At 44.3% G+C, this 16381-nt stretch overlaps 1 protein-coding gene across 10 annotated transcripts in view; it reads right to left on the reverse strand.

The window, feature by feature from the left end:
* Positions 1-16381, reverse strand: part of HTT (huntingtin) — a 381175-nt gene that overhangs the window by 140050 nt on the left and 224744 nt on the right. For all 10 annotated transcript variants that reach the window (XM_084859889.1, XM_084859888.1, XM_084859886.1 and 7 more), the window contains 5 exons: positions 15586-15727; positions 14154-14333; positions 12621-12797; positions 3850-3926; positions 641-779 (listed from right to left, as the gene is read on the reverse strand). In XM_084859889.1, the coding sequence (XP_084716015.1) occupies positions 641-779; positions 3850-3926; positions 12621-12797; positions 14154-14333; positions 15586-15727 (715 nt within the window). The remainder of the gene's footprint in view (positions 1-640; positions 780-3849; positions 3927-12620; positions 12798-14153; positions 14334-15585; positions 15728-16381) is intronic.

Raw genomic sequence — 16381 nt, forward strand, 5'->3', positions numbered from 1 at the left:
CCATCTTTTCCTAGATGGAAAAGCGTATTTTTTATCTCAGTACAATTTCGTACCCCAAACCTTGCAGTGATCTGCATCAACACAGATCACTGCAAGGTTTCAGAACTAAGATTAAAGACAAGAACTCACCCATTCCTGACTGCTTTTCCATCATGGGAACAAAGAGAAGTTCACAGTAAGCCCAGTTTCCCCCAATTCAACCAAACAAAAATACAAGCCATTAGAAAAACAGGACCTCTTGATTTAGTCCTCATTTAGAACAGTGCATTCAGTTTTGAGCATCACATTTGGATATGCATTTGCTAATGAAGACAACTTGGAAATGAATGATGCTGACTTCCAGGGTCACAAAGTTCAGAAAAAACATCTTGTCCAAGTATTCCTGAATACTCTTACTCCATAGTATGGGAGCAGGAATTATGAAACTGCTATGCAAAGCCACAAATTTGAACATCATAGTCACAAATGTATGATTTTGACCAAATAGAACAGCAAATATACATCTGTTTAGCAAGTTTATCAGACTGAAGAGAGCTATCTTTACATATGGAAAACAATGATGGTTATGGTATATCAAAACTTTTTGTGTACACAGCAACAAGATGGAGTTACATATGAAATTTTCTTAACACAGCCTTACTTTATCTGGAATCACAGTTTCTATGGCAGGCTGATTCTCCCCATCTAGTGGGTGTGCAGTAACCAAAGATGATGAGCTCATTGTTTCTGGGGCTACAGTAAGACGAAACCTGTCCAAGAGTGAGTAAAGTCTTTGATGTCTGAAAATAATAAAACAGAAACACTGTCAGATCATACAGAGGCTAGGAGAGATTAAAAACATTCTGGCAATATTTTCAGTCAATAAAAGTGAATGATTTCAACACTACAAGAGATAAAGCACACTTGATAAATTAAATCCAACATTTTCATATATGAATTTTAAAGAACAGATGATGCTTAAAAATTGGTGAGAGATGTATTTTCCATAATCCTAAACCAGGTGTTGAAACCTGCCTCCTTTTGAGAGACAATGGAGTTCTGTTCAAGGACTAAGCAGAGCTCTATGCTGGCATTTGCATGTAACCTGCGTATAACTCAAATGGAAGAGATGTTAATGAGCACCTTGCCCCCAATTGCTCTTGCACCACCAGCTATGTCACACATCTTTGTGCAGTGAGCGCAAATACCTGGTTCCCAATCTCAGGAGCTCTGTACAAGCCCCTATTCAGATCTGTGACACAGCCGGGGTGTGGGGACATTTGGGGGTGGGGCATGCACGTTCACACATGTACCATCCTCACTTTAGTTATACCTGGATTGCAAGCAAAACGGGTAGAGCTTGGGAGAGAAGTTTGCCATTTCCCAATGAACTTTTAAGAGATGACTTCATTATATAGCCAAAAAGTTCACGTAGTATCATAGAATAGTAGGGTTGGAAGGGGCCTACAAGGCCATCGAGTCCAACCCCCATCTTTGATTACTTTACATTGGGGATAGGAAGTGGGCACCAATGAACCCCTGAACACCTTTCGTGGCACTTTCTTGGCACTAAGTGCCCTAGCCCTCCCACTTTTTAAAATGAACACATGGTCTTACTGGCAACCAGGACTGCTTCAAACTGAAGAGACAGCCTCCAGCCTCAGCCATCTTCATTTCAAAAGCATGCCTCTGGGCTGAATGTGCGGCTCAGAGACATTCATAGGAAATGAAGATGGCAAGCAGCTGTGGGCCAGTGTTTTCCTCTGCAGTGTGTCCAGCCACCAAGAAAGAGAAGGGGAAAAAACCCACCCCCCTTGTCACTGCTGCCTGGTAATCTTGGGGTGGGCGGGGGGGGAAGCGTGTTAGGGAGAGCAATGGGGCTAGGAGGGCAGTGGTAAGCCAGCAGGGGTTCAAGGGAACCAGCAGGAAGCTGGTGGGGGAGGGAAGAGAGAGCCGTGGGGAGCCAGTGGGGAGCCAGTGGGGAGCGAGCTGAGCCAGCTGAGAGCAATCTGGGAGGTTGGAGAGGGTTGTGTGCGTCTATGTCTGAACTGATCAAGACAGCATGTGTGAGAAACAGAGAGGGCGAAAAGGTTTAGCAATGATTCAAAAAGGGGAGATTTTGGAGGGATCCTGAAAGAGGGTGAGTGTGGTTTTTTAAGTGCTTGCAAGTGAGAGGGGCATATGTGCATGCATGCACGTATGTATGATGGATACATGGGGTGCGTGCGTGCATGTGAGACAGACAGACAGAGCATGCATATGGGTTGTGAGTCAGGGTGAGAGAGAAAAAGAGATGGGGGAAGATGGGTTGGTGTGGGGATGAGGGGAGAAAGAATTTGCCTTCTGTGGAAAAGGTTTCCACGGAAACCTTTGGAAACCTTCCACAGAAACCTTCTGTTGGTCCAGAAAGCTGTGGATTAAAAGTGTTTTGTGTGTTGGGGTTCAGACCCCACCTCTGCCTTGTACTCATTCTTTTGGGGAGGTAATTCACCCTTTGTGGCTAGCCACGTCAGCCATGACCACCATTTTGTGGTTGTGTCCAGGACAGTTTCTCAAATTGCCAAGTGTGCCCATGGCCCCAAGAATACTAGAGACCCCTGCTATCTCTTCCCAGTGTAAAAGCAATTTTATCTGCTTGTTGCATTTACATAGCCCTTTTCTGCAGAAGCATTAAAGGCTAATTACATTTTACAACAATAGTTTTCAATCTAAGATAAATGATGCAAAAATAAAAAGGAATATGGAAGGGAGAGAAAAATAATCATATTTGGGTGCCAACTCTTTCATATGACTAAATAATGAAATCACATAATGAATAAGTGGAATGGTCACTGCATAATGCAGTTCTAGGTGGGGAAGACCACTTCTCCCCCTGATGCAGCCAAGAGGAATGGATGCGGAGAAGGAATTGTATCTAAGCCGAGAAACCAAATTTGAGGCTGTTCTAGTTCTACAGACTACAAAAAATGTTACAGGGGTAGCAGCATTATAATTATTAAGGGCAATTTATTTAATGTATTTAATATATTCTACCTTGTCCTTCTAATGCAGCCTTCCCCAGCGTGGTGCCCTCCAAGTGTTTTGGACTTCAACTTCCATCAGCCCCAGCGAGCATAGCAAATGGTCAGAAATTCTGGGGGTTGTAGTCCAAAACATCTGGAGGGCAGTAGGTTGGGGAAGGCTGTTGTAATGCATATGCATTACTCAGTGTGGCTTACGGCAATTAAAATCAGAATATAGTAATAAAACAACAACAAAATACAGTAGAGGCAGGCAGAACAAAAAATACGCACACCTCAGATCAAAACATTATCTGTCTGACAGGACAAAAGGCTTCTAGAACAAGAAACTCTTCACTAAATGGCAGAAGTGGTTCCAGCATGGTAGTTTATTAATATAAGCAATCATAGTTTAAAACTAAATAATGGAGATCTGAGGAGCTGATGGTGAAGAAATGGGATCAGGATAAGATGATATGGCATCTCAAAATTATAAGGAGAAATTCAGGGGCACTGAGTGTTTTCAACCCTACTTTAACAGGCAGTATTAACTGGTGTAATCCTAAGGGTAATCAAGACGACTCCATCTTCTGAACCATTTTAACATGGAAATAAGTTGAATTAACTGACTTCACAGTAGGCATACGTAGGACTGCCATATTCAAGTCCAATACCTGGCACAACTCAGTGAAGCCAGGAGCAAGGAACCATATCCTTCAGTGGTTCCTTGGAGAGAAAAACTTGGTTTAAGCAGACCTCAGAGGAAGCAGTTTTGTGTAATTCAGCCTTCTTTTTGGAAAGAGTTTAAACCAATTAACACATTTTGAATAATTTTCACTTTCTACATTACAAGAGTACAGTATCACATTACCTGTGTGCTAATCCAGTACTCTGAAGATACTCCTGAATTCTATCCAGTTCTTCAACAGGTAGCTGCGCAGTGCTGTTCTATTAAAAAAACAAGAGAGGCAATATATTTACAGCAGTCATGAAAATGAAAAATTAAATATATATTATGATATAAAGGTAAGGCCAAATACAGACTTAACACTTAACTACAGTTAGTCGTTGTTGGTTGCCTTAACCTTGGTTAAGATATCAAAATGTACAGTGAAACTATGGATTAGCTCAGCAAGCTAAAACCTGCAGAGGAGGAGGATTGGGGCAAAAATACAAAGGAAACGTGTAGGCACAAAGAGTCTAAATTGTAAGTGAACACAATGTGAGACAGTAGGTCTTAACTGCTTACATGAATTAAGGTGAGTGCCTTAACTTACACATTCACTCAAGCCTCAAAAAGCATGTGGCAATAGCTTTAACTCTTCTCTGAAACTGAATGTGTTATTTATACTATGTTTGCACTTCATTTAACACCACTGAGGCTTTATGGCTAAAAAAAGACATGTAGGAAATAAAGTCTTCTACTATGTCAGCAGCCAGAAGCAGGTTGAGCTAGACATCCAGTGGTTATTTCTTCCTCCCTCTGTACCTAACTTTCCCACCCCTTATCTCCAATCTCCACACCATTCTTTGCATTCTATTCTCCAAGTTTTGTGAAATTTCCAACCACTTTGAAAACAAGAATCATGAAAGGAGAATACTGGGAAAAGCAACCAAAAGGACCCAATTAGTTAGAAGGTCTGAACAATTTGGGTCTTGGGTTAGGGCTCCCCACTGAATGCTGATGAAGGGAGCCTTTTTCAGTGCCCACCAGGGAAAAGCATGGGAAAAGTGTCCCAGCAGCAAGAGAAAGAAATGGGAGCAGGAAAGAGAGTACAGATCAAAGGTAAGAGGAGGAGGTGTTTTAAAAGGGATGTATGTACCAGCAAAGGCTTTGCGGGTTGGATTAGACAGTTGCACGTATTGGATTAGGTCCATGGAATGGAGGTTCCACACCCCTGCAGTAGGTACTGGAAGGAGGGAGATGTGCCAAAGGCTTCATGGAAATAAAGGGAAATTTTCTTACTGTGATTTTCCGTTCTGTGAACTTGAGTGAGGGCATTCCATGCCTCAGGATGGCACCTCCTCCTGGAGCAAGTAGGCAGGGTTCACTTCTAATTCTTGTCTCTCCAGGGGGAGGAGCCATCCTGTTCCCAGACTGGACTGGAAGAGCAAGGCAGTCCCTCAACTTCCCTCTGGTATATGTCCAGCATCTAAGATCACCACTGAGAAGTGAAACTGAAATGTGAACTAGAAAAAAACTGTGACCAACTTGTGCAAGCAGCCCAGAAAAACATCTCTCTGGAGGTTCCCAGGAGGCCTAGTTTACCACCCCCTCATGTGTGATGCTGGCTGAAGCCTCTGATGAAAGAAGGGGTCCTGGAATAAAAAGAGACAGGTGAAATTCCCTCCATGATGTTCAGCAAACAGAAATTCACAGTAAGAATATTTCAGTTTCCTCCTTATCTTCACGGAGGGCATTCCATATCTTGGGAAAGCAGAGAGGGTGGGCTTTCAAGGATAAGTGTTTATACCACCACCTTCTGCAATATCTTATGGCCAAAGGCAGCTAAAGCAGAAGCAAATTTATCAATTTTGTAGCGCTTCAAAAATGCACTGAAGTTGCTGCTTTATAAATATCCTTTATGGGGAAATTTCCTGAAAAGCAGTCATAGCTGCTGCCCCATGAAAGAAATGCATTGTAATCCCCTCTGGTGGCCTCTTGTCCAAGGCATGAATTATACATTCCGGCAACTACCTAGATACAGAAGTTGAAACTTTGTTCCCTAAGGATTTCCCCTGGAAGGCCATAAACAAGGCTTTGCTTTTCATTAATTCTAAAGTTCTCTCTAAATAAACCAGATGGTGTCCTTTTTAGGATATTGTCTAGTTAAAGTTGAAGAAACACCCCTTTATTCTGAGATGCACCAGCAGGGTTACCTGAGCCTTTGTGAAAACCCAAGGATTTGAGGGGAAGCCAAAGGGAAATGACTGGTATTGGAAATGCTGGTAGGTGCAGCAGAAGTGAAGGAATTTCTAGTGAACCTTCCTGATTGTTGTTGTTCAGTCGTTCAGTCGTGTCCGACTCTTCGTGACCCCATGGACCATAGCACGCCAGGCCTTCCTGTCCTGCGCTCTCTCCTGGAGCGTGCTCAAGTTCATATTCATTGGATCCGTGATGCTATCTAGCCATCTCATCCTCTGCCGTCCCCTTCTCCTTTTGCCTTCAGTCTTTCCCAGCATCAGGGTCTTTTCCAGAGAGTTTTCTCTTCGCATTAGGGAACCTTCCTGATGGGTATGTGTAAATATGCTTCTATGATGGAATTGAGCATTTTCGTTTTGAAACATTTCCTCCCTATTTGTTCAGCCACTTACATTCCAAAATTGCCCTGATATCCCTATTTTTCTTTGGTACCAAAAAGAAAATTGAATACTCTCCGTATCTAACTTAAGACTGTGGAACATATTCTATGGCATGGATTCTCAGCAGGTGTTGAATGACCTTGAGGAATTTAAGATGCTTTTCTGGCTTCTTCGCTCTTGGAAGAGAAATAAAATTGTCTCATGGAGTTTGAAGGAGTTCTAAGAAAAGCCCTGGGAGACAGTGTCCCTGACCTATTGATCCAAAGAGGCTTGGAACCATGTCCGTGTAAACTCCAGTAGATGTCCTCCTATGGGCTTGATTCTCTCTGGTGTCATTCTGAGGTGTTTTTCTTAGGCTCATTGAGTCTGTTATAGGAGAAGTGAGATGCTCTCCTGTCCATAGATATGAAGCCCTAATTCCATTTGGATCAGGATCCACTGTGGTAGAATTGCTTTGTCGGCAGCTTGTTGTAACAAAAGTGCTGACTAGACCTAGATTTGATATCAATCCCTGGGAAAATTATGGAGCAGATTATAAAGCAATCCATCTGTAAGCACCTTGAAATGAATGCAGTGATTGTGCGAAGCCAACATGGATTTGTCAGGAACAAATCCTGCTAGACAAATCTGATCTCATTTTTTGATCAAGTAACCTCCCTTCTGGACTGTGGGAATGCTGTGGACATAATATACCTCAACTTCAGCAAAGGTTTCGACAAAGTGCCCCATGATAGCCTGATGAGCAAACTAGCTCAAAGTGGGCTAGATGAAACAACAATCAGGTGGATCCACAGTTGGCTACAGAATCCGACTCAAAGAGTGCTGAACAATGGGATCTTTTCAAACTGGGGAGAGGTAATGAGTGGGGTACTGCAGGGCTCAGTCCAGTGCAGGGAATGCTGATCAAATTTGCAGATGACACAAAATGGGGCAGGATAGCTAATACCCTGGAAGACAGAAACAGAATTCAAAGTGATCTTGATAGGCTGGAGCGCTGGGCTGAAAACAACAGAATGACATGCAATAGGGATAAATGCCAAGTTCTGCACCTAGGAAAAAGAAACCAAACGCACAGTTACAAGATGGGCGATACTTGGCTCAACAACACTACAAGCAAGAAGGATCCTGGAATTGTTGTCGATCACAAGCTGAATATGGGCCAACAATGTGATGCAGTTGCAAAAAAGGCAAATGCTATCTTGGGCTGCATTCACAGAAGTAGAGCTTCCAAATCCCAGGAAGTACTAGTTCAACTCTACTCAGCACTGGTTAGGCCTCATCTGGAGTACTGTGTCCAGTTCTGGGCACCACACTTTAAGAAGGATGCAGACAAACTGGAGAGGGTTCAGAGGAGGGCAACAAAGATAATGAAACAAAGCCCTATGAACAGAGACTGAAAGAACTGGGCATGTTTAGCCTTGAGAAGACTGAGGGGAGATAGGATAGCGCTCTTCAAGTACTTGAAAACTTGTCACAGAGAGGAAGGCCAGCATCTCTTCTCCATCATCCCAGAGTGCAGGATACGGAATCATGAGCTCAAGTTACAGGAAGACAGATTCCGTCTGAACATCAGGAAAAACTTCCTGACTGTTAGAGCAATATGACAATGGAACCAATTTCCTAGGGAGGTAGTGGGCTCTCCCAGACTGGAGGCATTCAAGACGAGGCTGGACAGCCATCTGTCAGGGATGTTTGACTTGGATTCCTGCATTAAGCAGGGGGCTGGACTTGATGGTCTTATAGGCCCCTTCCAACCCTACTATTTTATGATTCTATGACTTCCGTTCTTCCTTTCTGGCCATGGGCAGTGCTTTCTTTTCCTCTTTGGTCTCTACCAGATAGGCAGCCACCATGTCTCCCAACAGTTTGCCTCCAGTGAAGTGTTTGATGGCCAAGCATGCCTGGGACCCATGTCCCAGCTACACAGCCAAATGTTATGCCTAGCCACAATGTTAGGAACCACGGCTCTTGGCCCAAATTGCATGGCGCCCAGAGAGGAGCTGGCCAGGAATGCTGGAGAAAGAGATATTTTCTTGAGTCTACCCTTAACCTGTTTGGGCACAGACTCCACCCCTGCCAACTCTTTTGCTCGCAGGTGGATAGCACGGGCAAAGAAGGAATTAGCTGCTTAACCTCTGAGGCTTCAAAACTCATGTGCATGGCAACTTCCACTCTCTCATCACATGGTTCTTTAGTGTCTTTCTCCCCTTCTGGAAGAATAAATGCTGAGGAAGAGAGAGCTGCCTCAGGATCATCCACTCTGGGGGCTGTAAGCAATACTGTAATTGTTGAAGGAAGGGAGCATAGCTTGACAGCTTGAGTGGGTTTTATTTTTCCAAGCCTTCCAGACCTTTTTACAAAAATATTTGGAAAGATACTCTGAGGCTTGCTTTTGCTTTTAACATGATGCTTGTGTTTTTTGCATTGATGTCTTGGTGAGGGGGTGTGGGGTACACAAGGACTCAGAAGATAAGGAAGAACAATGACTGGAGGACTGGGAGTTGAGGAGGTATCCCTGGAAGGGGACTGGGTATTCCTCGCATGTTTTTGTTTAGGTCTGCCTAAACAAAATTCCAGAACTTGGAATTTTTCCTTTTCTCCTTGTGTCATTTCTGGGGGGAGGGTGATACAGATTTGCTGATGGGCCATGTAATCCTACTTCCTTCCGCATCCCGGCAAGGCCTCTTTTACCTCCTGTGCTACAAGTTCTCTTCACCCAATCAAGGAACTGGGGTAGTGCCTCCTGCCCAGGTAGTTACAAGAAAGGGGAAAGGGAAGAGAAGGTATGCACTCCCACTTTGTTCTGCGGCCCCTCTGGAGTTAGTGTAAAACCTACACTAGGCCCGTGCTTGAGTCAAAGCTCTCCATGGCTGTGGCTCTGATGATCTGCACCACAGCCTAACCCCTCTCTGCCCTGGGGAAGGTGTTGGGATGGCCAGTTGGTGGGTGGTCCTGGCTCCAGATCAGAGGAAATATGGCTGTGGAAAGCAGCTTTGCAAAACTGCGCTGGACCCCATGTTGCTTGGCTGGTGTTCCCATAGTGGAAAAGGCCACCATTTTGCCAACCCGCATCCCAGCGATGGCATGCTCCCCTCCCTGCAAATCCGTGACAGGAGGGCAGATATGAGTATCCTCTTTCCTCCCCACTCTATGTGAAGCCCCCCTGCCGCCGCCGCTGTCTGCCAATGGGGAGGGGGGACGAAGGAGATAAGGGAGGGGAGGGGATAAGAAAAGGGGAGAAAGAAAAAACATAACCAAGTATTAAAGGCTGGGCTCTTAGGAGCTCCTACCTAATGTTACTGCTCTGCACACTAGGCAGGGCCTTTCTTGGAATAGGATGTCTCCTCCCTGCTGGAGAGGTAAGAATTAGAAACGGGCCCTGCCTATCTGCTCCAGGAGGAGGCACTACCCTCAGGTGTGGAATGCCCTCTGTGAAGGTCAAGCGAAGGAGGGTTTTGAGTAGGGATTTAAAGGAAGAAAGAGAGGTGGCATCTGTCAGGTTGTGAAGGTGTGAGGCCTACAGAGGTAAGGTGAAAGAGTCAGGCCTAGAAGCCTGGGTATTTTTGTTGGGAGGTGATATCCCTAAGAGTAGTTTCATTTCCCCGGTTAAGTTTCATTTTTCCTGAGTTCAGTTTCATTTCTTCACATTTGAAACAGTACTTTTGGTTTTGGGGGGAGAAGCGGGTAAAATGAGGGAGACAGCCAGGGCAGAGGTACAGGAAGATCAGAGCAGGAAGACTGAGCAGGAAGAAGCAGCCTAGAGACATTTCAGTGCAGCTAGGGTAAAGGAACTTGTATTTTTGCAACCTTTATATTCTCTTAATGTTTTTTGTATCACTCAGTAAATATATTTAGTTGCAATTTGCTTTTTTTAATTTACCAGTAAACTGTTGTGGTTAAAACTCAAGTGTCTGAAGTGCCAATCACCCCACATCTACAGCCCAAAACCCACGTTATTAAGAAGGGGAAGTCTGAAAGAAGGAAGATGGGACTCTTAAGGAGGCAAGAGATCCTTAAGGAGTTGCTCAGGAGGTCCAGGTCATGAGGGGAACCCTGACACAGGTGTTCTGTAGCGCAGTTCCAAACATAAGGAGCAGAAGAGGACAAGTGAGGAGTCATTTAGGAAGCAAGAGACCTTTGGACAGCTGAAGTGGTGAAGCTGGAAGTGCAAAGGTCACAAGCAAGGATGTACTGTGATATGGAGGGCTGTGGGAGTAACAAGGAGCTTCTGCAGGAAGTGTAGGGGTTTAAGGAGGAATGTCACATGACCAGAGCATTGAGAGAGATAAACGATTTTGGCTGAAGAGAAATTACCAAGAGATTACCAGAACGTGAATCAGAGTTTTTGCTGCAGGGGAAGAGGAAGGGACATATTTTTGCAATGTTGTAAAGGGAGAAGCAACACAACTTAGCAATGGACTGAATATAGGGAACAAAAGAGAAAGACAGAGGTGTCAATGAGAAAGGCAAGGCTTTATGCTGGTTTCACAGGATGGATGGCAACACAGTAAATGAATAAAGAGTGTATGAAAAGAGAAAAGCTGGGGAAGGAAAATGAGGAATTCAATCTTGAATACACTGCATTTCAGATGACTATTAAACTTCCAAGCAGAACTATAAGAGAAGCAATTGGAGATAAGGGACTGGAGTGAAGGAGAAAGTTCTGCAACAGAGTTCGGTGTCATTTACAGATAGGTGACACAGAAAGCCATGAATTTCGTAAAGGTTGCCCAGCAAAAGTGTTTAGAGAAAGAAGAACAGAGAGCCAAGAACATAGACCTGAGACACCCCAATGGAGAGAAAATGCAGAGGAAGTGCTTCCCCCTATGGAAATATTGAAAGAACAATTAGACAGGCAGGAAGTGAAGTACCTGGAGATAGAATCCTAGAACTGCAGGGCATAAAGGGAGTCAAGCAAAAGAGAGCGATCAACTGAATCAAAGGCAGCAAAGAGGTCAAGAACAAAGACTGAACAGAGACCTTTAGATTCAGCAGTGAGGAGGTCACTGGTGATTTTCTGTTTCATCCCTTCATTTAATTCCTATACAATCCACCAGAGGGTTTCATCATCATCATGTATTTATTTGAAACATTTGTATCATGTTTTTCCATCCACGCTTATCTCAAAGCTGGCACATAGCAAGTAATTAAAAGAATAATGTGAATTAGACCTCCTTTTCACTGAGGGATAATAAAAGACAGGGTTGGCTCAGTGCAATTTGAAATGGGAGGGGGGAAAGGAGATATTGAAACATGTGCCTTTGAGGTAGAGGGCAGCTAATTACTTCGGCTTTGTGAGGCAGTATAATATGGAGTTGTTATCCTAGTAAATATTTGCTCAGTGGTAAATTTTACTACCTTTTTAAACTAAAGGCTACTTCCCCTTGCACTTCCCAGGGATATCACAGTAGAAGCACAGGAACATAACAATTAATGTGTGAAATCGCCCTAATGTTTGTTGACAACTTGTGAACAAAAAGAGGTAAGACTGCTACAGATAGGAAATGAAATAACCGCACACACTATCACTTACCATAGCAATTTAAATAGTTGACCCTCTATAAAACACTGCCTGTAACTCTCCTGCTATGGCTGTGTTGGACTCAGCCCTGGGGCAAACTAGGGGAAAATCCAGTCCCGGTTAAAAAAAAAGGGCAGTCCAAAAGCAGGGTCATACCAGGAGTCAGCAGTAAAAGAGATTACTTGATGAATAAGCAAGCTTTCAGGGTACTGGGAGTTGAAACAATGTGATGTTTCAACAAGCAGCAAGTCTCAAGGGAGAGCTTATAAGATGGAGCTTCCAGAGTCCCACCCAAAACTCAGCTGCAGCATATCAGAGGCTTCTGGAAGAAGTCCTCCTTGTGAGGAGGGCCCTACTTACAAGGTAGTCTTGAGGAGCTTCCTTTGCAATGGGCATTCCTTCTCACAGGTGTTCTCCTGGCCTGGCTCTTGAGACACCACTGCTCTCAGGGGCTAGGGGGGTCTCTCAGCCTCTGTTTCAGAGGTCGAGTTCTTCTTCTCTTACAGGGATGGACCTGCACCCATCTCCCCTGAGGGCCCAGGCTCATCCTGTTCTTCTGGCATGGGCTGCTCCTCAGTGTTACTTGTCTTTGGGAGCTCTTGCTCCTCCCCTGAAGAGGATTCCTCCAGTGGGGTCATGACATCAACAAAGAGTAAACTCTTCCAATAAGATGAGCAAGGTGAACAGTTTTGTTCCAGAATTCACAGAACAGGTTGACTGATATTTAATTTACATTCAGTTACTATGACTAACTACTGCACTGTATCAGAACACTGGCAAAGGAAAGTATATATGAACATGACAACACATTTCAGTACCTGCACTGTTGCAGCTAAAAGCATTTCTACTCGACGGCAAGCAAGGGTGTCAATCATGCGAGCCAGCACACGGAATGGAGTACATAAAAGCTTGTCCACATACAATATTAACACAGCACCAGACTGGCTCAGGTGAATCCCCTCTAAGCACTGTAATGTTTTCTTTACTGCAGTTGGCTACACAGGGAGAAAAAACAAACATTTAAAGTCTTTTTCCATACTAAACTATCAAAATTCAGATCATATATGAAGGTTTGCAACTGTACTGAACAAAACAATTCACTCCTTAATGGCTTCGTAGGCTGAAGGCCATGTTTTATAGGCATGAACACAAAGACTGTGCACACACTAGAATTTTTCTCTGTGTTTCTCTTTATGCCATTTCCCTTCCCCGCAAATGTTGATGACACCCAACTCTACCTCTCCTTTTTATCTAATTCAGGGTGAGGTGGTGTATACTCAAAATAGATGTCTGGAGACAGCAATAGTATTCCTGGATACTAATAAACAAGAGTCTGAATCCAAGTAAGACAGAAATACCATTGGCAGGTGACATATCTGACCAGGAAGATGGCATTCTACTGGTTCTGGAAGTGGTTGCACTCCCCCTTAGGGACCAGGTTTACAGCATTGGCTGTGAATGCTCAAATTGTGTTCAAACTTGACAATGGTAGAACATTATATTCAGGTTTGCCTTTGAAAAGTCCTCTGGATATTGAGAATAGCACCTAAAATTTCTTTATCTCCCCCTAATGGCTTCCTGAATTTTTTTTGTGATATTCTAGATGTAAAGACTAACATCCTCAGTGTTGGGCTCCCATGGTGTATAGTCACATCTCAAATAACTAAGACCTTCTGAAAAACTCAGCTCTCTCCTTAAAAAGCTGCATTAACTGAGGAAGAGGTTTACCTACTAGTGCTTACAGATACAAGGGGAGCAATTATATGGCTTCTAGACAGTAATGTGATGGCCATAGGATATGCTGTTATCCGGGAACTGACCTTATCCAGGAACCGACCCTGTGCTTCGAGGTCGATTCCTTGAGAACTGACCTCCCTGCACTTCCACGCTGCCTTGGAGGCAGCGCGGAACAACCCCATCCTCCACGCTCGCAAGAGGAACGTGGAGCAGCCGGAAAGGGGCGTGGCTGGGGGCGTTCCAGGGCGGGGAGAGCATAGCTGCCTTACAACACATCCTATGTGTTGTACAGCAGCCTCCTTCCCCGCTCTGCCCTCCCCCAGCTAGACAGCCACAATCGGCTGTCTAGCAGAAAAAGCAGGGCAGGAAAAGCGCTGACAGAATGATCCCCTCCGTGCTTCTCCTGCCCTGCTTTGGATAGGTGGTCGCCTCCGAGTTTGGAGGCAGCTGCCTATCTAGATAGGATTGCGTCCTAAGGCTGGTATCCTTTGCTCACTTACCTCACAGTAAGTCCCACTGAACTCAGTGGGGCTTACTTCTGAGTAGACATGTATAGGATTGCACTATAAGTGATCATAAAAAAAGGCTAATGGAGAGAACTCAAAACAACTCACAGTTGCAAAGTTCTCACATCGTGACTGAATAGCCTGGATGAAAAGTCCGCTCGCTGCTGAATTCCTGTGAATGGCACTAATGAAGTCTTGCACTGGAGGTTCGTGAGATAGATTAATAAGATCTTGAACATGATTCACTGTCAGCCAGGTTAAGTGTTCTGAATCATGCAGGTTTTGGCACTATAAAAGGAAAATAAATAGGTTATGTTTTCACATGGATCACTACAAGCCATAAATATGGCGTGGATGTTGTCTCCTACATGAAAATATCTCTACTGATACCCTTAACTGAACATTTCTAGGGAACACAGGGGAGGGGAGGGAATTCTCATTGTATTACAGGCAGCAACACCTAAGTGACAATCAGGGAGACTGTGGAACTACCTTTAAATATGTGGCAGACTCTCCACCTCTTGCCCAGTTGGGAGAGAAAATCGGTTGGCTATATTCAGGAAGGAAGACAAATCTAACAGACCAAGTTTTTTTTAGTGAGGCCCTCTTTCATAGAAAGACTTGCTACAATACTCAGAATATCAATTCTGGACTGTCTAGTGATATCTAAGAAGATGTCGAGGGCACAGACAGGAGTCCAGTTTTGGTAAAGATACGGTTGAACTTCAACACTATATTAAGACAGAATTCCCAGTTCTGACTCCCTGACAGCCAAAATGATAGCCACTGAAATGGCTAGTTTAAAGAACAGAAAACAGAGCACTGGGGAGAAAGGAAGGTTCAGGAATAGCCACTGTCACAAATACATTAAAAGTTAGGCTGATGTTATCTTATATGCAAGGCTGTGTACCGTAATTACTAAAGGTGTTCTCCTGAAGTATTTGTCTGGCTCCAACACAGTGTACATAGACCTTTACAGCAAAAGACAGCAGGTCCCTGCCCATGAAGCTGTTAATCGCAACATGTTGAATAGAATAACAATTTTAACAGAATAATCCCATCTGATTGTTTTATATGCAAAACACAACATGACAAAGTTAAAATAAAGGTAAAAAAAGGTAAAGGTGTCCCCAACCAGTCGTGTCCGACTCTAGGGTGTGGTGCTCATCTCCATTTCTAAGCCGAAGAGCCAGCGCTGTCCGAAGACGCTTCTGTGGTCATGTGGCCGGCATGACTGAACACCGAGGTGCACGGAACGCCGTTACCTTTCCTGCCAAAGCGGTGCCTATTTATCTACCTGCAATTTCTTGCTTTCGAACTGCTAGGTTGGCAGGAGCTGGGACTGAAGACGGGAGCTCATTCTGTCACGCGGCACTCAGGTCTTGAACTGCTGTCCTGCCGACCTTCCGGTCTGCAGTTCAGCGTCTTAACCACTAAGCCACCGCGGCCCATACTAGTTAAAATACACTCATTTAAAAGCAACTCACCAAAAGAGAAAGCTGGGAAACAAACTCTTTATTTGGAATAATTCAAAACTTACCACATAATCACAAAAAAGGATGAGAGCCCCTCTTCGGACTATCTCTCGATTACACATACCAAGTTTGGTTTCAGAATCTCCTTCATTGTTACCTCCATACATTTGAGGACTAAGCAGTTTAGTAGAGGAAAGACTGTGCCTTCTGGAAGAGAGAAAATGTTTTACACTGCTCAGTGGAGACCTGGATTTCTGGAAGAAGAAAATGTGAACTGATGGTAAATTTCCATTTTCATGGGTTCCAAGGTAGGGCAGTCTATACTTTTGGGAACTTCCTCCTCCTGGTTGGTAGACAACACTTCCAACAAGAATGACACGAAGGGTAGGGGCTTCCCTTCAGCTCTCAGCCCAAACCTGGAGCCTAGAAGACTATATGACTGCACCACCCCGCAACCCCTGAGTGGAGTGGGGTGTTGCTAGCTCTGGGGAATGACTGAGAGCAGCTGTCCTTTTCCCATCCACCTGCCCTGCCTCTCTGAGGCACTGAGGGGAAAAGGCCACAGCCATCACCCTACTGCTTTAACATTCTTGAGAGGAAAAGGGGTAGAAAACAGGAGAGGCTTCAGGGAACCCATTTGGGATATTACTTACAGCAACTTCACTGCTCTGTTGGCACTGTGGGCTGTAGCTGCTACTAGGTGACATCTTACGGCTGCTGAAAGTCAGTGAACCAGATGTGGAGTGCTGACCCTCAAACTGTGATTGAGGAAAGCAGTAACTGTTGCTTGCACCCTCTTCAACATTCAAATTAGTGTTTGCCTGTTGTGATGCACTTAGGACACCATTGGGTATAGCCGGG

This window comes from Heloderma suspectum, chromosome 5 (genome assembly GCF_057233095.1).
Source record: "Heloderma suspectum isolate Gila_16-S chromosome 5, 16-S_ref, whole genome shotgun sequence".
NCBI lineage: Eukaryota > Metazoa > Chordata > Lepidosauria > Squamata > Helodermatidae > Heloderma > Heloderma suspectum.